Raw genomic sequence first — 25,238 nt, forward strand, 5'->3', positions numbered from 1 at the left:
GGCGCTCCGCTCCCCTTTGTTCGCGGCGCAGCGCGGTGCGGGCGGCGGGCGCTGATGGCGGCGGGGCCGGGGGCGCCCAGCGAGGCGGAGGCGGCGCACCTCTGCCGCAGCCTGGAGGTGGGCACCGTCATGACCCTCTTCTACTCCAAAAAGTCGCAGCGGCCCGAGAGGAAAACTTTCCAGGTGAAGCTGGAAACGCGGCAGGTCACCTGGAGCCGCGGCTCCGAGAAGATCGAGGGAGCCGGTGAGTGAGAGCCGAGCCCACCCCCACCCCCCCACAACACCACCAACCACCACCTCCTCGCCCCGGGAACGCGGCACCGGGCAGGAAAAGCAGGACGAGGTGTTCCTGCTTCCTGCGGGCGGTGGGAGCCTCCCCGCACCCTCCCACTCCGCTCACCCACTCGCACACCCACCCGGCGTGAGGCTCGGCGGGGAGGGGAGGAAAAGAAAAAAAAGGAGGAAAAAAAAAAAAAAAGACAAAAGGAACCCAACCCCCCCAATCTCCCGGGTAGCTCCGTGCGCATCCCGCGGCGCGGCCGCACGTGACGGTGTCCGATTTCGGTGCCCCCCCCCACCGCCCCCCCCCGGGGCAGCCCGAGCCCCTCTGCACCGTGCGGTGCGGATCCGTCCCGGCTCCGTGCGGGGTTCGGCGCCGAAAGCTGTCCGAGAGCTGCGGGGGCCGCGACTGAGCGCAACAGATGGGATGGAAGGAGCGCAGACCGGGGCGAAACGCGGCAGCGCGGCTCCCGCTTAACCGAGGATGGGGCGTCGGCGGGTTCGGCACCGCCGGGTTCGGCACCGCCGGGTTCGCTGCAGACCCCGGCAGGGTCGCGGTGGGACGCGGTTGGCGGCGGCTCTTTCCCTCACACGGTGCTCTGCGGGGGCAGAGATTTGTCAGAGCTGCTGGAGACCACAGGGAGAGGTGGGAAGGGGAGGGGGGGAGGCCCTGCGCTGGGAAACTTCCGAGCCTGGTGCTGCTTTCCTGGGCTCTGTGCTCTGAGTTCCCATCCCCAAAGCTGTGTCTCCCCGCTGGCCGCCCCATACGTGGATGGTGTGATACAGCAGAGCCGTGGCAAGGCCAAACAACTCTGCAAGTGCTGCAGGCCCAGAGTGGGGAGGGCAGAAGCTCAGAGCCCTGTTGGGTCCTCAGATGAAAGATGGAGGTGTGGTGGTTGCTGTGCTCCTCTGGTGGGACCCCAGAATGCAGCTGTCCCAGCTGGGGACTTTGGGGCTGTGCCCTGCAGCATCCCTGGGCAGCTCTGGAAGGGCTCTGCAGGCATTCGGAGGTGTTCAGCTCCCCACGGCATTCTCCCATCTCCCCACAGAGCTTTCAGGCTCCCTTCTTTCCATGGGCAGACCCACATGAGCCTCTGTAGGGCTGGGATTTTGCCTTCCAAGGGATCCATCCCCTGAACCTGAGCTGTGCTGGTGATGTGGTTGTGGGGTTCTGCTGCTGTGCCAACAGCGGGGTGGAAAAAGCAGAGAGTGCATCCCAGGGACAGAGATGATCAGATAAGAATAATTTTAAAAATCCATCGGTTTTTAGCAAAAGAAAAAAGGGGATTGATGAACTCCAACTGGAGGTTCCATCCCATGCAGTGCACTCTGCTGCTGGGACCAGCAGTCCTGTGCTCAGTAGCACAGCATGGCCCACCCCCAGGTTGCAGCCCTCGGTGCCCCCCAAGATGTCCCTCAGCTCCCAGACAGAAGCTGTCCTCCTGCCCTGCTCCTTTGTGAGATGCCCTGGGCAGAACATTTCCAGGTGGAAATATTGGTTTGTGTCGTTTTCCCCAAGGCCAAGCTGTGCTGGGGTGTGAGCAGGAGGCTGGGGGCTGCTCTGTGTGGCAGCACTGGATTGGATGTAACTTGCAATGTGTGTGAGGCAGGAAGCAGGCAGCTGGCAGGTGTGCTGTGCCCTGCGTGGAGCAGCACGTCCACCCCAATGCCTGGGGTCTGTGCATCACCAAGTGCTGCCATCATGGGTTGGGAATGGGTGTTTGCTGGGGGATGGAGAGCAGGAGGGAGCTTTGGGTGGCCCTGTGCGTGGGCTGTCTGGGTAGGAATCATCCTGGTTTTTGGTTGGTTGGATATTAGGAAAAGCTTCTTCTCAGAAAGAGCGTTGATGCAGTGGCACAGCTGCCCATGGAGTGCTGGGGGCACCGTCCCTGGAGGTGTTCAGGAGCTGTTGGGATGTGGCTCTGAGGGATGTGGTTGGTGGGCATGGCATGATGGGCTGGGGATCTTAGTTGTCTTCTCAAATCTTAACGATCCTTTAGCCCATTTCAGAGTGAGGGAGCAATTACAGGTAACCCGGAGGTCTCAGATTTGGGTCACATCCCTCTCTGGAAGAGTTTCCTTCTCTCAGGACTCCCTGCACTCAGCAGCAGTGAGGTTGGGCTGGAGAGATGTGCTTACGGTGGGATGGGCAGCATCAGCGCTGGAGCTCTGTGGGGCTGGATATGCACACAGAGGTGCAGGCAAGTCACTGCTGGCATGGCCCTGGTTGGGGTGTCGGGATGCAATACCTTGGTGCCAGGAGGAGGGGGGACCTGGCTGGGTGACCCTTGTGTAGAGCTTTGTGCGTGTCACATAAAGAGTGACCTTGTGTGGTGGGCAGCACTCGCTGCCAGCGGGTGTCCCCTGCCCTCCCAGCAGCAGCTCTGACTCAGCAGCGGGCACTGCCAGCTGGGCCGGGATGAAGAACCTCCTCTGTCTGCACGGGCCCTTCTCTGCTCCTCGTTAGGCTGCTCCTCGTTAGGCTGCTGGGGCAGGAGGAGGGATTGGCTTGGGGGGGGGGGGGAACATCTCGCCTGGAAAGTGCTTTTCTAAAACCAACATCATGTGCAGGAAGAGCAATCTGTGCACGCACAAAAAAGCCATTTCTCCATTAATATTTGTCTTTATGCCGGGTGTTTTCAGCCAGCTCTCATTATCAGCACACAGCTTTCTTGCTAATAACTCCGCCGAGGGCCGGGCTGCTACGGTGGGAAGAGCTGTAATAATTTTCTGTTCTTTTTGTTAATCACCCAAAGCACAACGGAGCTGATCCCCGGAGTCCTTTGTCTTTTATGCACTTTTTTTTTACTTCCTGTGTTATGTAATTCTTTTTTAATGTAAGGAGGTCCTGCCTTCATAACTCTGCATCCTGGGGGGGTTGCGGGCCGGCTCCTAATTGATCTGTTTTTCTTGAACCGCATCTGAAAACTCAGAGAGTTTGCTCAGAGCACGAGCTGCAAATTTGGAGCAGATGTTTGTTTTATAGGAGAGAGAGGGGGAGGAAGGGGGTAAACACCTCGAGAAAGCCCTTGGCTCTCGGTGAATTGAGCTCAGTCCGGTGGAGGTGGAGAGAAACCGTTGTGGCAGCGCAGAAAGAAGGCAGAAATGTAAAACAGGAACGCAGAGCGACCCCGCAGGGCAGCACGCTGTGTCTCAGGGCTCTGTGCCTCCCTCCCAGCCTGCTGCAGGGGGAGGCTCCTCGGGGCCATCAGGTCTGGGAATGCGTGCCCCCCAGCAGCAGAGCAGCCCCTCCCAGCTGCTGACCTCCGCTGCCCTTTGCACCGCATCACGCGGTGGTCGCTGCTATCAGTGCCAGCACAGCGCCCGCTCAGCCCCGTTATCTTATCAGGGCGCCGCGTGCGGCCACCAGCGATGGCCATCGGCGTCCCACGGCCCCGGGAGAGCGGGTGGGCTGCTGCCTATCTGGCAGATTGCAGATGGAGGCCAAAAGGCTCCGCTGTGCTCTGCAGGAGTCGGTGCTCAGGTCTGCGTGTGGCCGACGTGCTGCAGGAAAGGGCGCAGCCTCCCCTGGGGTTTGGCGGTCCTGGGAACGCAGGCGCTGCTCTTGGGCTGAGATCTGCTCCTCCAGGGAGCTCTGTGTCCCCTGGGAGGGGACCCAAGTGACGCTGCTGTGCTGTGATGAGGATGCAGCCCATCAGGATCTTCCATGGGACAGACTTCGCTTCCTCGAGTGCAGCCATAAGCATCTCCCTGCTGAGAAGGGCTGAACAGGAGGGCACGTGGTCCAGGGCATCCCTGGGCAAAGCTGCCAGCTTCCCTGGGAGCCCAGGCAGGGACTGTGTGTGCCACATATCTGCTCCTGTGCTACTGCAGGCAGTGAGACCTGGTGCGAAGCATGGCACGGTGGGGAGAATGCTCTTGGAAGGTGCTCAGAATGCTTTCAGAATGTTACACCCCATCCGTTCGTACCTCTTCCCCTTGGCCTGTTGAATTTGGAGAGCTGACAGTGTGGGGATGCTGTGACAGTGAGGTAAGGGCACCTGCCCAGCTCAGGGTAAAAGCTGTGTGAGCCAGAGGAAGGTTTGTGTGTTTAACAGAGAGCTGAGGCAATACGAGGAGAATTGCTTGCTGCCTGCAGGCTCAGAGTCCTGGGAGCTCTGAGCACATTTGATGGGAGGTTGCTGGCTCATTTCTGTGTCTGCTGCTGGGTCTCTCATCCCGGTATCACATGTGAGATCGCCTGAATATCTCACATGTGCTCTGTGTGGGGACAGAGCACTGCTGGGTTCACAGCTGCTCGTTGCTTCACATCCGTACTGCTGAGGTGTTGGGTCGGGCGGTGCGGGCTGTTCCCTGCCCACAGCTGTCAGAAGGGGAGCAAACTTTCCTCCAGTCTTTGGGCTCGGAGGATTTTTCTGTTGCGCAGAGCACTGTGCATCGTGCAAACAGCACTCTTCTTTTTTGAGCTTTTTGATGCTGGTTTGAATTAGAAACTTTGATTTCTTTTTGCATGGCAAGGGGCAGGGGTAGGTGCAGGTCAGCTTGCAGTGTGAACACAGGGCTGTGGGGGAGAAGTCATTGCTGTCCCCAAAAAAGCAAAAAGGATGATGGAGGCTGGCAGTGTGAGTGTGCAGGAGCCAGCAGAGCTTTGCGAAGCTGTCAACCCGCACTCTGCAAAGGCTCACCAAAACCAGGATTCTTACATTGCTTTTTCATGCTGAGTGTGTGGTCGGGTGGCTATTCAGCTCCATTTGAAGCTGTGGATTCTGGGTTCAGCTGGCTGGAAAGCCACATAAAACCACCCAGACTCACAAATGGACCTTTCTCCCGCTTCCCCCTGCAGCTTGTACCTTCTGTTTACAAAAAACTTGTGGTTCTGAGATTTCAGTCAATAATCCCTTCTCTTGTTGCTAATGGGTGCCCGGTGGCGTGCCTGGCGTTCTGCAGGCAAACCAACCCACATTGTTTTTCTAAAGATTACCCAGACAAAGGTCGCAATCCAGCAGTGAGCTCCCACACGTGGGATGTGCTGAGCTGACTGCATGCAGCCTTGAGGAGCAGTGGAGTCTGAAGGCCTCCCCAAACCATTACAAAAGCATTTATTTTCCTTTTCTTGGAGCGTGACTCTTTTTGTCTGGACTATGAGATGGTCACACGTGATCATTGCAGGCTGCTGCGCTCCCTGTGGCATCGCTTTGCTGTCTCCTGCTGCCAGCCTCCCCTTGTGGCTGTGTCCCCTGCTGCAGCATGGCAGTGCCCACTCATTGTCCGTGCTGTGGGTCCTCAGCCCTCCCCGAGGTCAACCCGCTGTCCCACCCTGGGATGGGGACGGGCTGTTGGAAGCCTCCATCCGAGGTGCTGCTCCAGCTACCTGGAGAGGTGGCTGAGTGATGCCACAGGAGCGTGCAGCAGATTCCCCTTCTCTCTTCTGTGTCTCATGCGAGCATCTATCAGCACTATGGTCACATCAGACGGGGCTTGAAACCACACTCACTCATCTTCCAGCACTGCATCTGTGGGCCCTGCCCAGGGTGAGGACACATCTGTCAGATATGGACTTGCATCTCTGTGTGGGGCTCTCCTGGCCCAGGGCAGCAGTGGCCCGTTTGGTTTTGGATGGAGTGATGCCGGCAGGTCGGCTCTCCATGTCATGGTGAGTGGTTTCCCTGCGTTCCCTGTCCCTGAGAAGACTTCAAGTGCACGCGTGCTGGAGAGACATCAAGGCAGGCTGCTCCCCGCAGGGACGCTGGGTAGAGCAGCTGCTCGAGAGGCTTTTTCCTGTTTACTTGCTCCAAGAAGAGCTGGGTAACGTGCTGATTAAAAGCCATCTCTCCTGGCTGTGCCTGTTGTCTCTCCTCCTCCCGACCCCATCTACAGGGTCGCACTGTTGCTGTATTGGCAGAGAATTGTGAAGATGGTGCAGGTTATTTGGTTGCTTCTCTGGGTTGCTTCACTCCCCATTTTTTTCCCTCTGCTTTCCAGCTATGGAGGCCACACTTCTGACTTCGTTGCTCTTCCAGCCCCAGCTGCTGCCCAGAGCCACCCAGCCGTGCATCAGCTCCTGGGATGGACTGGGTGGAGATGTGGGACCGTGGGAGTGCAGGCTGTCCCAGGGGACTTTAACCCCCTCAGCACCTACCCCATACATCTGCACCCATAAATCTGCCTTCCAGCTGGCAGAGGGGTGGGGTGGCCGTGTTTGTTTGCCCAGCACTCAGTCACTGGCTGACAACGTGATCTTTCTCAGCATGAGCTGCAGATAGTTCAGCCCCTATCGGATCAGCAGCAGATAGCTGAGCGGGGGGCATCTGCTCTCTCACTGTGGCCAGCTGCCATCCTGCAGGCTTCCTTCATCCACTTCTGGTTGTTCTGGCTGAGATGCAGCTTGGCTCTCAGGGAAGCATCAGAAAGTGGTTTTTCCTCTTTTTTTCATTCCTCTTTAGTGTCTCATCAGTCATTTTAATGCCTTGTGGCAGCCTGTTGGAGAGGCCTTGCAGCTTGCTGGAGCGTGGTTGGGGAAAGCACCAAGACAAGAGCAAGAACCTTGGCACGTCAGCCTTGGTATGAGCTTTGGAGCAGCTCATCTCCAGTGCTGGAGACCAAATAAATCCCAGGTGAGGCTGTTAAGATGAGATGAAGCCAAGCAGTGGCGGAGTCTGGCTGCAATGATGTAAAGGTCATCACCAAGATCTCCTGCATCTTCCACCTGAACTGAAGGTCACACCGCCCGCTGGGGCTTAGCTGCTCTCTGTTCAGTGCATGGAACTCCTCTGCTGCACGCTGCTGTACCAGGGCAGCAGGCTGCTGTGCAGCAGATGGGATCTCTGCACCCTTCTTCCCAACTCTACCTTGGCAATGAAGAACTCAGGAGCTCATAAAGACAGAAATAAGGCATCTCCTTGTTGCTCTCTGTCAGTGCTGGGTAGCAATCATCTTTGCTGGGAAATTACTGTCACGGAAACTTAACTGCGTCGACAGGTGGGATGGGTGAAAACTGAGTCACGGCATCTGAGCACCGCTGGCATTTGCTATGAGCATGACAGATCTTTTCTGGCCTTTGGTTTTCACTCCTCACCTCTGTGCCCTCCTTATATCCTCATCCCAAGCACAGTTTCATGGTAGGCATGGCTCCCTGGGCTCAAGTCAGGAATACAAAATGGTGGAGCTCCCCAGGCCCACCTCCACCATGGCTTCCCGTGGGTGGCATGCTGTCTGCTGTGCTGCTGGCTAACCCCCTCCTAGGGCAGTGTGGTGCCTGCTCTTCATCCATGCCTTCTCAGAGGTCCCGATGGCTGTGGGTGGGAGGGCAGCTGGTGTCTCCACATCCCTCTAAGCACAAGCAGAGAGCTGCTGCCTGCTGCATTCATTTGCAGAAGCCTGGCCTGGCAGCTCCCCTCTGCTTCTCGCTGTGTCAGATGCCTCCATCGATCCGCCCATGTCCTCTGCAGTACCTTTCAGATCTGGTTACCGCTGCACGTCCTCTCCGGAGGAAAGGAGGGAGGCGGGCTGCAGGAGCTCCCCATCCTCCCACCCTTTTATCGCGTTCCCTTGAGGCCATGACGCTTCTAGGGAACGGATTCCTCCACGCCGTGCAGGAGGTCACCTTGGAGCCCGCCGTCCGTCCAGCAGCACTGCTGCGGACCTTCCTCTTTCCATTTGAGTCAGTGGAAGTTTTGCCTCTCAAACAGGCCGAGCTGGTGACTGAAGGGCCCAGAGCCGTGTTTGGTCTGCAGTGGAGATGCATTGCTTTAAGGGTGGCAGTGCTGGGGGGAAGCAGCACCCAAATGTGAAGTTTTGGCCTTGGAGGCTGAGACCACACGGTGGAAACTGCCAGCCTTCACATGCCTGCTGCTTGCTGGGCTGTGGGCAGAGATGGTGAGATAGCAGCATCCTGCTTTGCTCGCTTGGGGGACCAATTCTGGTTTTTTTTTAACATGTGTTTTCTTGCATTTTGGTGTAATCTGGAGAAATGTGCTGATGATGCAGGATAGGCAGCCGTCAGCCCCCAGCCAGCTCTGTTCCTGGTATTGGGAGGATGCTCGTGAGATCTTGAAGGTCACTTACATGAGGCCAGGGCTGGTGGGGCAGCGAGGCAGTGCCGCCTGGGAGGGGTCTGTGCTGCCCTATAGGAGCAGGACAGTGTTTGGGCAGAGCCTTCACCTCTCTGCTTCAGACTGTAAGGATGCAGAGCTGTGAATCACCTCCTCATCTCCTGCAGCATGCTCTGCCCTCGCTGAGGATTTCTGGGGGTACAGGGAGGAGTCGGAGCTCAGAAGCCACAGGACACGTGATGCAGGGGTGCAGAGCAGCTTGAGGCGAGGCAGGAAGCTCTGTGCCCACGGAGCAGCTGCTCCTGTGGTTGTGCATGTGGGGGCACTGGGGCTCCCGCAGAGCAGAGAGCTCTGCCCCATCCCACTGCTGGTGGTCTGCTGGGATCAGGCCGCTCCCATCCATCCTGGCTAACCGGGAGCTCCCTGCTGCCTCCAGCCATCGAGTTGTTTTGAGCACCTTCCCTGCCAAGGCGCTCGCTGTGGATGCAGCTGCCTCTGCTGTACAGCTGACACAGATGTCATTTCATTGCAAAACGCAGCAGCTGAGAGCAAAGGTTGCAGTTTGCTGCTGTGGGAGTGGGTGAGATGAAGCAGCTTGTCAGAGCTAGCCGTGGCACGACTGAGTCGAGGCTGGAGGGAAAAACAGCTTAATCTGTGTCTTTTCCTGAGGTAGGAGACGTTCCTGCACATCACAGCAATGAGAGCAGTGGGATGAGTGTGCTGCCCAGCACCAGGACTGCTGTGTTCCCCCAGTTCTCCCATGACGGGGAGTGAGCTTTTTGCAGGGATTTGGGTGCCTTAATAACGTGGTAGCTCGTCTGTTTCCAGTTCACAGAAGGACAAGGAACGTGCTGGGGTGCAGGGCTGTGCTGTGCAGGTGTTTTGGCTGGCCTCTGAGGATGCTCAAGCCATTGGGTTGGATGAGAGGCCTCAGTGGGTTCGTTGCTGCTCTGGCCAGGTCAGCCATTTGCTGATGCTGTGGGATCACCTTCCTCCAGAAACCTGAGTGCTGATGGCTGTGTGTGTGGCCAGGGAGAAGGAGCAGAAACCGAGCACTGCATCTCTGTGCACAGACAGTTAATTACCATTACACTATCCCACTTAGTCTCATCTATTGAGGAAAGTGTGTAGGGCTGAGAGGCTGAGCTATTGTCAGTGTGAAAACCTATCCTGATGAGAGATGGCTCTTCCCACTGAAATAGGTTTCTGTCGTGTCAAGGTTACTGCCTTCTTTCAGATAGGACGTAAAGTGTTGGTCTCCACTTCTCGTGTGCCCTGTGGGTGCAGCAGCCATGTCCAAGCTCAGATCCTCACTGTTCAGCTGGCACCTTGGTGGGTGCAGCACAGCACAGCGCTGCCAGGAGCAGTGCGTGGTGCAGGCGGTGCTGCAGCACAGTGCATGGATGCAGTGCGTGGTGCAGGAGGTCTGGCCCTGCTCCAGCAGAGCACTCAGCACTCGCTGGACCCATCTTCCAAAGCCCTCTCCTGGTGAACAGTGCTGGCCCCAGCAGTGCATTCAGTGGCCTCCTGTTGAAATATTGAGGGGGAGGTACTGCTGTTATTCCCTGTGGTGCTACATAACAGATTTCTCTCATTTCTACCTGTATGCCTCTATGAGTTGGGTCTTTTTTTCCATCTTCCTCACTTGGTGTGCTTTCTCCGATGGCCAGGTCTTCCCTGGGAGCTATGGGAAGACTAGAAGTTGTCGCACAGGTTGTGCCTGGGGGAATCTGTGGTGCAGAGAAGACATTTCTCACTTTTTTTTTTACTGGGATAAGAAGATGGCAGGCTTCTTCACCTACTTATGGCAGGGTCAGTCCGTGCTAGGTGAGGTCAAGCTGCAGTGACAATGAACACGTGGATGTCAGTGCCCTGTGGTCCCTGCAGGGACACACTGCACCGTGCAGTGCTCATGGTGTGGATGGATGGGTGTTTTCCTGGAGGTCGTCCCTGGGAAATCCATCCTGGAAGGTAATCTGGCCCAAATCCTTTTTTTTTTTTTTTTTTTTTAATTATTATTTTTAAATCAATCAAACATCTTTCCAAAAACCCTCCTGAGATGGAGATTTTGCAGCTCTGTTGTAGGGCGTCCTTATCCTTACAACACTCAGTTTTGGTGCAGGAGAAAAGTGGGCTCTGGTGCTGTAGCAGAGCTGGGGCTGCCCTCCCTCTGCTCCCCTGCAGGCTGCATGCAGGTCCTGTGCTGCTGCCGGGGCTTTGCTGCCCGATGGGGACACGGGATGCTGTAGGGATGCAATATTGCAGTGCTGCACTGCTGGGACGGTGGCATCTGTGCTCACTGCGCTTCCTGCTGAGAGCTCATTTCCTTCCACAGAGTGAGGGGCCGGGGGGGCTGCAGGAGGCTGAGGGCTGCCACGTGGTGAGGTGCGGGCTGCAGAAACCAAACCCTTGTGCGCCCGGTGCACATGGGTATGTTTGGGAGGATGAGAGATGAGCAAGCAGCTGCAGGCAGGCGTGGGCCGGAGCTTGTTACCAGCTGTGTGTGCAGGGTGCTCATAGCAGCAGCCGTGAGCCCCAGCAGCTCCCTGCACCGTGTTCCTTTGCTCCAGGGGCTCTTCCTAGTGTGCGTTTTGGGGATGCAGTTTGCAAGGATAGCTAAGTCTCTTCTACCTCACAGGCATGCTTTGCAGTAAGTAAATTGCCTGGTAAGCTGCCATGAAATCCGTTCTTTCCCACTGCTTTTGTCAGGTCCTGGGACAGGAATAGTCTTTGCTGTGTGCGTCCCGGATGCAAAGACCGCAGCTGTGATGCTTTTTTATTTTAGTGGTAGGATGACATGCCATGTCACTAAGGATGTGACACACAGACAGATGACAATGGGACACGATGAACCTCCTGGCAGCCAGTTTCCAAAGGGTAGGTGATGCCTTACAAAGGCATCTACTGGCTGTAGGGAGCTTGTCCAGCTGTCCGTGCACCTGGAGAACTGGATCTGCACATAGCCTTGGCTGCTGAGCTTTGGGTTACTGCAGCACCAGGCAGGGCATGGCTGTGCCAGGCACGAGTGAGCTGTGGCCATCCCAGGTTCCCTATGCAAGGTTTTTAACAAGTGCCAGGCTGCATCCCAGCCTCCTTTTGTGTTTGCTGGGAGTGAGCATCTCATGACCCAAGCCAGTGCTGTCAGCCTCTGCAGACTGGTGGGCAGCTCACACTTCTGTCTGCTCTCAAACTGCAGCAAATGGAAGCGAGAGGCAGATCAGTGCACAGTGAGTGTGGTAAGTGGAGTTTAATTGGGATGAATTACACTCCAGGTTTGCAGTAATCACCATCCCACATTGCTCAGAAGCATCGTCTGCTTTGAAAACGTGACTCAGAAATGTTGTTACTTGATTCCCCCGAGTGTTTCAGAAACTATTTTTCCAGGAAGCAAAGATTCTTGGGTTTGGGTTTGTTGTTCTTTTTTTTTTTTTGCTGTTGTTGCTGCTGTTGTGTTCTCTTTGTCTAATGGTAATGAGTGTCCTTTCCCAGAATTTCCTCTGGGGAGGAGGCTGAGGCCGCCTTCTCCAGCATCTCTCCAGCTCCCTCTTCTCTCCCATGCACTCTCCTGGCACACTGCATCCTGCCATGCTTCAGTTTCCCCATGCTGCGGTGGCCGTGTGAGCGCTGCACTGCCCTTCCATCTCCCCTGAGGAACCACAGATCCTCATCTTCTCTGGAATTTCAAGCTCTTCGCCGAAATCCTTTTTGTTTTTTCCCCATGTTGTCTCTCAGTGGATATTCGCGAAATCAAAGAGATTCGTCCTGGAAAGAATTCACGTGATTTTGACCGGTACCAGGAGGATCCGTGCTTCCGACCAGACCAGTCGCATTGCTTCGTGGTCCTCTATGGTACAGAGTTCAGGCTGAAGACCCTCAGCTTGCAAGGTAAAGGGCAGGGGGCAGGCCAGACAGTCCCCACATTTCTAAGACATCCTTTCGAGGGGCACTGGGACACGTCCTGGGCTCTTTTTGCCATGCAGAGGGCATGGCTTTGGAAGCAGGCAGCTATGTGACAGGCACTGCTTAAGTCAGTAACTGATCTGGTAAAGCCAGAAGTTGGGTAACAAGACCCCTTATTTCAAAGCACTTGAAGTAGTGCTTTATTTCAGCTGGGCACATCACGCATCAGCTGAGTGCTGTCAGCCACACACGAGTGCTCAGAGCTCACTGGTTCTGCTCTGCAGCTCAGAGCAGGAGAACAGTGCCGGCTGGTGGCACGGGGTGACTCTGTGTGTCACTCTCAGCTTTCCTAAACATCCTGTCCATTGGCTTAGGCTGCACTCGGAGCTCTCAGCCTTCCGCCTCGCTAACGCAGTGCTTTCTGCTGTTGAGTTTCATGTTGTTTGGGTGGAGGATGGGCTCACAGTCATGTGCTGCAGTTCGGCTGATGGGTGATGCCTTCTTATCCTAGCAGTACTCAGTCTTGTCTCATTCAGACCCATGTAGACAAGTCGTGCTGGCACCTGAATGTTTGTCAGATCTGCCTTCTGGACAGGGCCACAGCACACTGGGACAGCCTTCTTTATTCAGAGGGAGTTGCTGCCCCTGTCATTGCCTGGGCAATGCTCCTTGGGGACAGAGGTGGCACAGCTCTCAGGGATAGCATGGAGGACCAGTCAGCCACATGCATGCTGGGGGTGAGCAGGGAGAGCAGCCTAGCAGAGCATCTGCATGGGAGGGAGATGTCTGAACGGGATGAGTGAAGAAGGAAGGGATTCAAGGCACTGGGGACAGCCTCGGAGGTTGGTGACATACTTCTGTGTCCTTTTCTCTCATTTCTTCTCTTCTTTCTGCAGCCACTTCCGAGGATGAGGTCAACATGTGGATCAAGGGACTGAACTGGCTGGTGGCAGATACTCTGAGGGCTGCCACTCCCTTGCAGATCGAAAGGTGGGAGCTTAGCCCTGTTCTGTGCTTGTGTCATTTTCCCTCTCCATCACCTGTTGTGCTGCCAACCCTCAAAGCACTGTGCTGGGCTGTACAGCAGCACGTGGTTGGAGTGTCCTCAGTGCTGGGGTGGGCTGTGCAGTGACATCTCCTCTCTCTCTGAGCCACGGTGACCCCACATCCTGTCTGTGTGAGCATGTCCCATTGACTGCCATGTCACAGCATCCATGGCCAGATACCATCTGCATCCCTTTCCTTCCAGGTGGCTCCGGAAGCAGTTCTACACACTGGACCGCAATCGGGAGGACAGGTAAAAAGGGGAGCAAGCACCAGCTGCACAGACACACATGTTCCCAGGAGCAAGGCTTATGTCCTCAGTGCCTGAATCCCAGTGTTGATCAGAGCCACTCACACTCAGGAAGGCCTTTGAGACCCCATTGCCCCAACCAGCACCTCTGGAGAGGCAGACTGCAAAGAACCACCAGTGCTTTGCATGGCTGAAATCCCAAAGCAGAGGACATTTTCAGCTGTTACTTCCCCCCAGTTCCCGGGGCATTCCTCTTTCTCCCACCTCTCCCTGCTGAGGGCAGCCCGGGGGCACTCAGAGGGTGGAATACCACCTGAATCTTTCCAGATTTGAGCCCCTTCTGTCCTGTATAGCTGTTACAAAGAGCTGACCTGGCCAAAATTAGGATCTGATTTCTGTGTCAGTGAAGGGCAGCCTGCTGGAGGCTATCTCCCTCCTTCTGCTTGCAGAGGGATCAGTGGCTGGGAGCTGGGCTTGGGGCAACCTGGGGGAGGTGTCCACTGCCATGAGCAGGAATTTGGGACCGGCACCTTGCCTGGCCCCTCCTGATGTTGCTTTGCAAGGCTTTGTGTCATGGAGCAACATGAGGCATTGGGATGTTGCAGAGGAAGGGTAAATCACCTTTAATCTGCTGCAGCTGCTCTGCATATGCCACACAGCTTTCAAATCAAGGCTGGGGTTTGCATGCAGTGACAGGACGTGAGGAGGGTGGCAGGAATGCAGCACTGCTCCCTCAGGCAGAGCCCTGGAGGGAACCCATCCTCCAGCCACGTGCATCACTGAGCTCTTTGTTTGAAAACTCCTTTAATTCGGTGATGGAAAACGCATGTGGGAGCAACTGCGTGGGGGTTTGGAGCATGAATGCAGGAGAAACGGAAAAAATCGGACCTTTTTCTCATCCAGTTACACGGTAACACTGCTGGAATGGCCCCAGGACAGAGGGGATGAATGTGCAGCTTGCTCTCCCTGAGGTGTGGGCAGCGGGGTGAAAGCTGCGCTCCAGCATCTCCTTGTTTTTGTCATACCATCTTTGTGTTATAATTAAGCCAGGAAAATGCCAAATATTCTTTACCCGTCAGTCAGGGGAAGTGAGTTACATGCAAAGCAGAAAGCAATCCAGCCCAGGCTGAGCAGGGAGCAGAACAAAAATGCTGCAGCATAGAGGGGAAATGCAGAAAGGTTCTGGCTTCCCTGTTTTACAGGCACCCACGTGTTCTCATAAAGCAGAGCCAGCAGTTACAGGTCCCATACAAGCTCTTGGCTGATATCTCTGTGTTGTCACTGGGCTTTTGACTTTTGCTTCTGAATATGGATCAAGGAGCTGTGCTCTGCACTCCAGACAGATCTGGAGAGGCTGAGGACCCACTGTGGGGTTCCAGCAGTGCTGGAAGTGCTGTGCTCACCCAGCAGAGCCCATCCTGACCCGTCCCCTGGCAGCACAGATGCTGTGTGTTGGTGCTGGCTGATGGCTGTTTGTTTTTCCAAGGGAAGTTAGGTAGAAAGAGGAGGATAACAGGATGCTGGGTTTTTTCCTAGCTCCAGAGGAGGCGGTTTCACTTCTGGCCAGGAAAGCTGCAGAATCATAGCACTGGGAGTGGGGAATGTTGTCATGCCCTTTGAGAGGGCTGGACCAGCTTAGCTGTGGTGAGGCCTTAAAAAACTTCCCTAGAAGAAGTTGGTTGGTTTGTTTATTTATTTATTTTGCTTTCCAGTCTCAAAATAGCACCAAACTATTTATCAGAGGTCATCCAACGCTTTAACAGCTGGTGCCTCTGCGTGTGTGCACCACCCCAGTCCCAGGGTGAGACCCCTCACTCTCACAGATCCTGAACATGTTTCCACTCTGTCCCACACCAGGATCTCCGCCAAGGACCTGAAGAACATGCTGTCCCAGGTCAACTACCGCGTGCCCAACATGAGGTTCCTGCGGGAGCGCCTGACGGTGAGCTCTGGCCCAGCTGCTCTCCCTCCTCACTAGGAACCCTCAGCAGAGGGTGTCCTTTCTTGGGGTGAAACCTGGTGGTGCTGAGGCTTCCACCCCTGCTTGGTGGGATCCCTGCTTCTATGTGGATGAGCTTGTGGAAGCACATAGCGGGGGTTTAGAAGCCTGGATGCTGTCGTGGTCCCATTGGCCCCAGTGGAGACATCCAGGAGATTAAATCTGGCCAAGTTTTGGCCCTTCTCCAAATCCTGTGGGCAGGTGACACCCCCTGGCCACAGGGATGCAGACTCCTTTCTTATGGCCCCTGCAACGCCTCTGGTGTTGTTTTTTTCTCTTTGGCTGTAGGACATGGAGCAGAGGAATGGGGATATCACATACGGGCAGTTTGCACAGCTCTACCGCAGCCTGATGTTCAGTGCCCAGAAAACGGTAAGAGCTCAATTCTCCAGGGCAGAAAAGAGGAAGCAAAGACCATATTTGTTACTGGGCATCCCCTCTTAATTGCCTTTTTAACCTTGCCTCCCTCAGCTAATGGCTCCCGTTTCCTACCTCTGGGGCAGGGAGTAAATCAGTTATTGCTTTCACCTGAGTGCAACCCTAATGCTCATGCTGCTTCTTTTGCAGATGGATGTCCCATTCCTAGATAGGTGAGTGCCTCTTTTTGTTGGCAGGGAAAGGGGCTGCTTCCTTTTGCTCCGTGCTGTGCTTGGATGCCTGCAGCAGCTTGGCTGGGATGTGGCACGCTGTGTGCTTCATGGCACTGTTCATGTTTTTGTGCTCTGTGCACCTTTACTGTAGACACTCAGCCTGGGTCAACAGGGCTCTTCCTCCCAGATATCTCAGTGAGACCCAGCTCACATCAGCTGCTGTGATTAAAAAAAAAATCTTTGACGTAGACATGGAAGCTAAAGATTTGTTGACTTGCCCAGGTAACATCCCATGGTTCCCTCTCTTTTATTCCCCACAGTCAGAGAAAAAAAGAGCTGATCAGGTACATCCCTCTGCCCAGGGCAGTCAGCACTGACAGCTCCATTTCTGCCTTCTTGTCGTAGTCCCAAGCATGGCCCCTGTTGGCCATGACAGCTCAGTACTTCTGGATGTCTGCTGAGATAGCCAGCTGTAAATGCCCCCCCCTTCCGTCCTCTACCCTCTGCCATCCCTTGCTGCTTGCTCTGTGCGTCCTGCCCTGCTGTCACTTGCTGGTGCCTTATGGTTCATAGGTGGCCTTTTGCTGGCAGCAGAAGGTGGAGCAGTGACTAACGTTTCTTTCCCTGTGCTCTCAGGGGTGGAGAAAGGTCTGAACACTTCAGGGTGTCACTGATGGAGTTCCAGAAGTTCCTGCTCGAGTACCAGAGGGTGAGCTCAGCTCAGGCTGTGGGGCTGGGCGATGGGCAGGGGGCTGTGGGGCCACGTTTCTCCCAGGGCTTGAGCCTCACCCACCCCCTGTGCTCTTGGCTGATGGTATGGAAGGCCGATGGTCCCCCCTGAGCAGCAGCTGATCGATCTGCTTGCTGCCTGTGCTGTTAAAAGCCATCTTCCTCTGGCAAGCAGCAGCACAGTGTGCACATTCTGACCCACGCTTGGATGCGCTCAGTGTTTGCGGGGTGTGCAGACCCTTTCTGTAGGCTCTTGCAATGCCACGCTCCATGTGAGAGCACAGGGCCTCCTGCTTTGCACCATCCTCCCCATCTGCAGCTGCAGGGAGCAGAAAATGAAGCAGCAGCCATTTGGATGACCTCATGAAAGACAGCCAGGGAGGGGGAGACAAAAGGAAGCCGCGCTGGCTTCTGTTGCAGGGGGAGCTGGGAAGGCAGATCTGTGCAGAGGAGCTCTCAGAGAAAATGCACAATGCTGAGAAAATGAGGACTGCTTAAAAATGGTTGGGATTGCTGCTGTCAGTCTGGTATTCTTGCTAATAGCTGAATTCCCAGGCAGGGGTGGTTAAAGCTTCTAGCTGGATGATCTGCCTGCGGTTTTGAATAACGCTTCCCAAAATGCTCTCTTGTTTATGTCTCTCTGGGGGTTTGCAGGAGCTCTGGGCTGCAGACAGCCTTCAGGTACAGGAATTCATGTTCAACTTTCTGAGAGACCCTTTGAGAGAGATTGACGAGCCTTATTTCTCCCTGGATGAGGTGAGGCACTTCCAATACCAACATGCCTGCGGTGGGGTGGGACATCCCTGGTGGGAGGTGGGACTAAGAAGTAAAAAAGGGAGAGTGTCCCTTTGCAGCACGTATCTGTCTTTTCAAAGCAAGGAAACCAGTGGCCAGCTATGCTGGAAGCAATAATACCATCTCCAATACCACTGGCACTCTGGCCCAAGTCCCACCCAAGAATCCCCCGATCCATGTGTAAAATGAAAGGCAGAGCTGTTTATTTATCTGTAGTTGGGTCAGCTGTGGGGTTTATATGCATTTACATGGCAGGGCACAGGGATAGGTGCCAGTGTCCATTGTTGTGGCTGCTTGAGCATGGTGGGCAGGGTGCTGTGCACCCTCTCAGTTGCCCTTGGCAGGGTTTGGTCAGGTCCTTGTCTCCTGATGGTGGTGGGGCCAGCTGGCACTCCCACGGCAGGATTCAGTCTGAATCAGCTTAGGTTGAGTTCATTCACATGCTTGGGGCACGTGTGAAACTGAACCACAGGACCCAGACCCTTCCCACCAGTAACACGCTTCTGTTTCTTCCTGAGCAGTTTCTCACCTTCCTGTTTTCCAAAGAGAACAGCATCTGGAACTCACAGCTGGACATGGTGTGTCCCGAGAACATGAACAACCCTCTGTCCCATTACTGGATCTCCTCCTCACACAACACGTAAGGACCCCAGGGTGGGAACGGCTCCCTGCACCCTGTGCTGGGGGATTTCCTGACCCAGGAGCTGACAGACACGGTGCTGCAGGGCCTTCCCCTGCCTTTAAGAAGAGATGTTTTAAAAGCCAGGCAGGATGAAACTGTCCATTTGCTTCTCTGCCGGCTGGAGCAGCTCACATCCTTTGCTGGGGGGCACGCACTCTGTGCTCCGTCCATCCGAGGCAGCACGTTAGCTGAAGCACAAGGACTCTTCAGGGCTTGTCTCAAGAGCCAGCTCCAGCTGTGCCTGCAGCCCTCGCAGTAGGGATGGGGCTGCCTTGTCTCGGCACACATCCCCGTCCTGCTGCTCTGGCTGACACGTTCTCTCACCTCGAGGTACCTGACGGGGGATCAGTTCTCGAGTGAGTCCTCGCTGGAGGCGTACGCCCGCTGCCTGCGCATGGGGTGCCGCTGTATTGAACGTGAGTGCCAGCAGAGCCAGCAGCTTTGTCAGAGTTCTTGTGATGGCCTTTGGACTCATCTTCCCTCGTGGGTCTCTTTCAGTGGATTGCTGGGATGGTCCCGATGGTATGCCAGTCATCTACCATGGGCACACCTTAACCACCAAGATCAAGTTCTCTGACGTCTTGGTCACCATCAAGGAGCATGCCTTTGTCACCTCTGAGTGAGTACAGCAGGCATCTGGACTTCCAGGAGAGGCAGTGAGTGGGGTGCCACAAGGTGATGCCCACCTTTACCCTGGCATAACTGGGAAGAAAACATGCTGGTGTGGTTCCAGCCAAGGGGAGATTTCATCCAGAAAAGTGTGGGCTGGTTCGTGTCTGCTCGCTGCCAGCAGTGGTGGGGACACCGCTTGTAGAATGGTTCCACTGGAGGCTTGAGACTGTACAGCTGCAGCACAGATGGGTGCTGGGACAGACTGCTCTCAGAAGCCAGGTTTTGAATGGGGTTCCCCTTCCAAACAACACTCTGGTTCTGACAGCTCTTTCCTCCCCACAGTTTCCCCGTCATTCTGTCCATTGAGGACCACTGCAGCATTGCTCAGCAGAGGAACATGGCTCAGAATTTCAAGAAGGTCTTTGGGGACATGCTCTTGACCAAACCTGTAGATATTTCTGCTGATGGGCTTCCCTCTCCAAACCAACTCAAGAGGAAGATTCTCATCAAGGTGAGCTCCCTTCCCTAGCAGGACTGCTAAAGGGAGAGAATGGGAGCATGTTGGGATTAGGGACCCTGGGGAACTGCTTGCTTTTGGAAGGAGTTTGCTGTGGCTGTGTTGATGTCCCTGGTTAATTTTACCTTGAGGAAAAGGGCTGGATGTGAATGCAGATAGGAATTCCTCAAAGCTTTGGGGCAGTTTGGCTCCAGGTCTCATCAGTAGCCCCATTCTCCTCACACTGATTGCTTACCTCCTCTTCACTATCTGAATTCCTCAGTGTGGGGTTACCACAGCCCCATCCCAGCCACAAGAGAATGCCTTCTGTTTGGCCAATGGTGTGAGGGGTGGAAGAGCAGACCTGCTGCTGGAGGCAAGGGGAGGGCTTCTCTTGCTTCAGAGGAGCTGCTGGGCAATTTGCTTAGTAGCTGGATGCTGCCTTTCTTGGGAGGATGCTGGAATTTCTGCTGCATAAGTCTCCTCTGGGAAGGAAGGGTGGTGGGAATTCAGTGCCATCTGATGATCAGCTCAGTGGCATGGGTCGTGCCTTGGTCCCTGCAGGTGGGAGGAACTCTCTGCAGCAGACCTGGAGGTTTAAGGCTTTTTAGCATGAAATCCGTGCTGTTGTTGGGTGCCTGCTCTTCTCAGGGAGCCTGACCCACTCTCCTGTCCCACAGCACAAGAAACTGGCAGAGGGCAGTGCTTACGAGGAGCTGCCCACTTCTGTTATGTATTCAGAGAACGACATCAGCAACTCCATCAAAAACGGGATCCTCTACCTGGAAGACCCCATCAATCACGTAGGTGCTGCTGTCATCACCTTGTCCCATGCATTAACCCTGGTTCTGCAAATGCCTCCGTGCCATGCAAACACTGCAAGGAGCCCGTGGCTGTCCTGCTGCTGGGGCAGTTGAGCACCGGGGCTCTTTGTGCTGGCTGTCTCCTGTGCTCTGCTCTAGGCATCTCCTGCTGGGCCTTGCTAGAGACAGAAAGCTGAGCTAGAGGGAGCTGCTGTGCTGCAGCTGCTGCACTGCTCTTAGTCCCTGCAGTAACTGCTAGCTGTTCCTGCATTAAGTTCTGGGGCCAGACTCAGTTTCCAGGCCTGGCTGCCTCCTGTCAATGTGTGACCACTTACTGCAGCTCAGCATGCTCTCATCCTGCTTTGCAGCACACCTAGCACGTGTCCTTCCTTGTCCATAGTCTGCTTCTTCAGCTGCTTTGCCTTGATGAGGATCTCATCAAAAACCCACACAAAAGGATCAGGATTTTGGAAAATCACAAAGTGCAGTGGCCACGTGGCTGTATCTCTGATAGCTCATCTCTGATAACTCCTCTGCCAAATCCATGCCAATCATTTTCTTTTTGCATTGCTTTGCTCTTCATTCATTCATCTCTTAATTTGTACTGGTGTGTCTTTCAGCATGATGTGCAGTCAGTTTATGTGTCAGATCTATCATGTGCAGGTTTGTTGGTGCCACAGGTGAATCCACGCTTTGGATCATGGAGGTGCCATGAAAACTCCCACTGAAATCAGTGCTGCTGTTGCCTCTCCTGTACAAACAGATCATCCCTCACTGCTTGTGCTCATCGGGGAGAGAAGGTCCCAGTGATAGGTTCTGCCTTGGGGCCCTCACCTGGCATTTGTTTCCTTGCAGGAGTGGAACCCGCATTACTTTGTCCTGACCAGCAGCAAGATCTATTACTCGGGGGAGACAACCAGTGACCAGGGAAATGAGGATGAGGAGGAGCAGAAGGAGGTGAGGGCTGCCTTGTGCAATGGTAAACTGTTCCCTCAAGACAGCACCTCACTGCCCAAGGGCTGAGCACCTCTCTTGCCAGCTTTGGTGGGAGATGCTGTGGGAGGAGCTTCAGAAGGTCCTGGTGGAAGCTCCCTGAGCATCCTCAGTACCTCCCGCAGTGACCCCAACCCGTGCCCATCCCCTCCTAGGTGAGCAACAGCACTGAGCTGCATTCTACAGAGAAGTGGTTCCACGGCAAGCTGGGAGCAGGGCGCGACGGGCGGCACATCGCTGAGCGGCTGCTGACAGAGTACTGCATCGAGACGGGGGCCCCCGATGGCTCCTTCCTCGTCAGGGAGAGCGAGACCTTTGTTGGGGACTACACCCTGTCCTTCTGGTGAGGGCCCTGCCTGCCGCTGCTCCTTGCAGCACCGCACCTGTGCAGCATTGTGCGGCGGGTCTGCAGTGGGGCAGAGCACTGCATCTCCCTGCGCTGTGCTGGGAGGTGCCATCTCCCCACAGACAGCCCCCCTTTATCGCATCCCACAGGCGCAATGGGAAGGTGCAGCACTGCCGCATCCACTCACGGCAGGACGCCGGCAGCCCCAAGTTCTTCCTGACAGACAACCTGGTGTTTGACAGCCTCTACGACCTCATCACCCACTACCAGGAGGTGCCGCTGAGGTGCAATGAGTTCGAGATGAGGCTGACAGAGCCGGTGCCTCAGACCAACGCCCATGAGAGCAAAGAGTGAGTGTGGCCGTGATGAGTTGTGTCATGGCAGTGGTACCCCATAGGAAGCCCTCCCAGTTCTCTGCAGTCTCTTCTGGGGTGTGGTGGTCCCCACTGGGTCAGGTGTGAGCTGCAGTGGCTGCATGGAGAATCACATCCATCTGTGTGTCTCCCAAAAGGTGGTACCACGCCAACCTCACTCGTGCCCAAGCTGAGCACATGCTGATGCGGGTGCCACGGGACGGAGCCTTCCTGGTGCGCAAGAGGAGTGAGCCCAGCTCCTATGCCATCTCCTTCAGGTGCGTCCCAAGGGAGCACAGTGGGACAGGCTCAGGGGAGGGGATACTGGGGAGGAAGGAGCAGTGCGGTGGGGCTGAGAGGTGCTGTGACTTGGGGGTCCTGGCACATTGCTGCTGGAGCGTTTATCTTTATGTGGCCCTTCCAGGGCCCTGCTGCTCCTTGGCTGTGCCATCTTCTACCTCTCTCCCTGACCAAAATCCCTGTTTCTGCAAGGAAAAGGGCACCTGGTGCATGTCCACGTTGCCCTGCACGCTGTGGGGCATCCCTGCTCCAGTGCCAGTGGTTCACAGCATGCAGATACACCCCTGTGCTGACACACCTGCACTGGGAGATGGCAGCAGCCAGCCTGGGTGCCTTTATTTTGGGTCAGACCCTCAGCCACATGCCAAGTAGCCCCTTTCCCTCCCCACATGCCAGGGCGGAAGGGAAGATCAAGCACTGCCGTGTGCAGCAGGAGGGCCAGACCGTGCTGCTGGGCAACTCTGAATTCGAGAGCCTGGTGGACTTAATCAGCTACTATGAGAAGCACCCGCTGTACCGCAAGATGAAGCTGAGGTACCCCATCAACGAGGAGACGCTGGAGAAGATAGGGACAGCGGTGAGTGTGGGCAGCTTTCAGCAGGGCTAAGCCAAGGGGTGCTGGATGGGTGGCTTGTGAGCTGATGCCTTGAGCAGCATTGTGTACCCATCTCCTATTGCCCCACTGTTGCTTGAGCCAGGCTCCAGGAAGTGTGGCCAATGCATGTTTGCTCCGTACAGTATCACGGCAGTGCGATGTGCTCTCCCTGGGGTGTTTTCCCTCTCTCCCCCAAGGCAGGGCCCTGTTGTCCTGCTAAGCTGCAGCTCTCATTGCTGGCCCTTTGCTTTTGCAGGAGCCAGATTATGGAGCGCTCTACGAGGGACGCCATCCTGGCTTCTATGTGGAGGCCAACCCCATGCCAACCTTCAAGGTATGTCCCACTGCATCATGCTGCAAGCTGCAGGGCTCGCTGCTCCCCGCAGCCCCTCCCCATCCTCTTCATCCCCCACCCCATCTCCTGGGCTCTGCAGGGGTCAGTGAGGATGAGGGAGGACCTTCTTTAGGGTAGATAAGACCCAATGCCGCCTTCTGACATCTGCTCTTCTCTCAAAGCTGCTGAGTTTCATCTCCAAACAAATGTTCTTACTGAGAACTCTGTGGAAGATGAAGTATGGGTTTCTCTCCAGCTCAGCCATACTAGGCTGAGTATCTGGACCAGTCTGGGTTTGTTATTTGGTTAAAAATTAAATGATTGATGAATCAGAGTTCTTCCACATGCTTTTCCATGCCAGGCTAGGTGGCACTGTGCCTGCCCTTTCTGCAGGCTTCCTGAAGAAATTCACTGTGCAGCAATTTCTTTCTGACACCTTCATGGCACTGCAGCCTTCACCTTCAGTGGCTCAAGGAGGGACACTTCACCCTCCAGCTCTGAATTTCACTCTATTGATCCAAGCCAACCTGCAGAACTTAACCCAGCCCCAGCTCCCAATCCCCTGTAGGGTTCAGCATCCCCAGGGCCTGAGCATTCAGCAAATGCCTCCACTTCTCAAAAGCTTTGTTATTTGGCACATCATACCCTCATGGTGTGCAAGGTGACCTCCTTGTCCCTGTCTCATGTCCAGCCTCACTGAACTCCCCTCTCCTCAATACAGTGTGCAGTCAAAGCTCTGTTTGACTACAAGGCGCAGCGGGAGGATGAGCTCACCTTCACCAAAAATGCCATCATCCAGAATGTGGAGAAGCAGGAAGGAGGCTGGTGAGTCAGATCTGACCCTCCTTTTTCCCTAGAGAATGCAATCAAAGCACGGTGTCACCTTGTGTGTCCCCTTTGGGGTGGGCATTGCCCACAAGATGCACAGCCCCAAATCTCTTGAACCCTGTGGGTGGCACAGCATCTGCCTTTCACCTGGGATGCTGAGTCAGCGTGACCTGGGGTCCCCCAGTGGGTGCTGATGTGTCTCCCCTCTCCCCCAGGTGGAGGGGAGATTATGGTGGCAAGAAGCAGCTGTGGTTCCCTTCCAACTACGTGGAGGAGATCAGCAGCCCCAGCAGCCTGGAGCCAGAGCGGGAGGTGAGCTGGGGACAGGCAGTGGGGAGCAGTGTGTGCACGCAGTGCCTGGTGTTACAGTGCTGTGCTTTGCTCCCAGCAGCAGCTGGATGAGAACAGCCCCCTGGGAGACCTGCTGGGAGGTGTCCTGGATGTGCCGTCCTGCCAGATTGGTGAGCACTGGGAACCACAGCATCATAGGGATTGGAGGGGACCTGTGGAGATCATCTGATCCAGCCCCAAGGAAGGGGTGGAGGAGATGCTTTGCTCCATTAGAGGGATTTAGAAGGCTGCAGGGCTTCAGCCTCCGGGCACCCTGTGCCTGAGCACATGGCCACTGTGCATGCTTGGTGGGCACAGATGCTGGGTGTTGGGCATCTCCCTGGAGCCCAAACATTTGGTGGCAGGGGGCAGCCCTCTGTGCTGTGCTGAGGAGCTGTTCCATCGCACTCTGAACCTGCTCTGCCATGTCTCTCTGATCCCACAAGCCCTGAAGGCATTGTATATGCCAGGGCAGAAAGAGGAGCTTCTCTTCTTAGTTCCCAGACTTGGGCTGGTCATGAGGGTCCCTCAGTGCCTGTCCCCTCCCACTGTGGTGTGACCATTCTGCTCATGACCCTTATTCTGTTCCCTCTCCCACGCAGCCATCCGCCCTGAGGGAAAGAACAACCGCCTGTTCGTCTTCTCCATTAGCATGGCCTCCATGTCACGCTTGTCCCTTGATGTGGCAGCTGATACACATGAGGACTTGCTGGACTGGGTGAAGAAGATCCGGGAGGCGGCCCAGACGGCTGATGCTCGGGTGAGTCTGGAGAGCCCTTGGCAGTGGAGCCAAGTTCAAGGATTCCCAGGTTGCACAAAGAGAGATTTGGTTGGTGGGGATAGCAGTGAAGTGGCTGCCAGCACCTCCGTGCACAGAGCTGACCGTGGCTGGTGAGCTGGGTTGGCCCACATTGCTCCCCTGACAGGAGGTAACGGTCTTAAATTGTGCCAGGTTGGATATTAGCAAA

General features: G+C 55.5%; 1 protein-coding gene across 2 annotated transcripts in view; it reads left to right on the forward strand.

The window, feature by feature from the left end:
* Nucleotides 1-25,238, forward strand: part of PLCG1 (phospholipase C gamma 1) — a 29,963-nt gene continuing 4,725 nt past the window's right edge. Inside the window, exons 1-24 of one of the 2 annotated variants that reach the window (XM_031603147.2) lie at nt 1-244; nt 12,024-12,176; nt 13,088-13,181; nt 13,441-13,488; nt 15,343-15,427; nt 15,773-15,856; nt 16,052-16,074; nt 16,711-16,783; nt 17,458-17,559; nt 18,120-18,238; nt 18,611-18,696; nt 18,779-18,899; nt 19,235-19,403; nt 20,069-20,191; nt 21,047-21,148; nt 21,340-21,527; nt 21,680-21,880; nt 22,042-22,161; nt 22,580-22,760; nt 23,035-23,112; nt 23,834-23,937; nt 24,156-24,252; nt 24,329-24,401; nt 24,873-25,030. In XM_031603147.2, coding sequence (XP_031459007.2) covers nt 55-244; nt 12,024-12,176; nt 13,088-13,181; nt 13,441-13,488; nt 15,343-15,427; nt 15,773-15,856; nt 16,052-16,074; nt 16,711-16,783; nt 17,458-17,559; nt 18,120-18,238; nt 18,611-18,696; nt 18,779-18,899; nt 19,235-19,403; nt 20,069-20,191; nt 21,047-21,148; nt 21,340-21,527; nt 21,680-21,880; nt 22,042-22,161; nt 22,580-22,760; nt 23,035-23,112; nt 23,834-23,937; nt 24,156-24,252; nt 24,329-24,401; nt 24,873-25,030 — 2,772 coding nt within the window. In that variant the 5' untranslated portion in view covers nt 1-54. The remainder of the gene's footprint in view (nt 245-12,023; nt 12,177-13,087; nt 13,182-13,440; nt 13,489-15,342; nt 15,428-15,772; nt 15,857-16,051; nt 16,075-16,710; nt 16,784-17,457; nt 17,560-18,119; nt 18,239-18,610; nt 18,697-18,778; nt 18,900-19,234; nt 19,404-20,068; nt 20,192-21,046; nt 21,149-21,339; nt 21,528-21,679; nt 21,881-22,041; nt 22,162-22,579; nt 22,761-23,034; nt 23,113-23,833; nt 23,938-24,155; nt 24,253-24,328; nt 24,402-24,872; nt 25,031-25,238) is intronic. The other variant, XM_031603148.2, reaches the window with a different exon arrangement.

This window comes from Phasianus colchicus, chromosome 17 (assembly GCF_987193195.1).
Source record: "Phasianus colchicus chromosome 17, bPhaCol1.hap1.1, whole genome shotgun sequence".
NCBI classification, from domain to species: Eukaryota; Metazoa; Chordata; class Aves; order Galliformes; family Phasianidae; genus Phasianus; species Phasianus colchicus.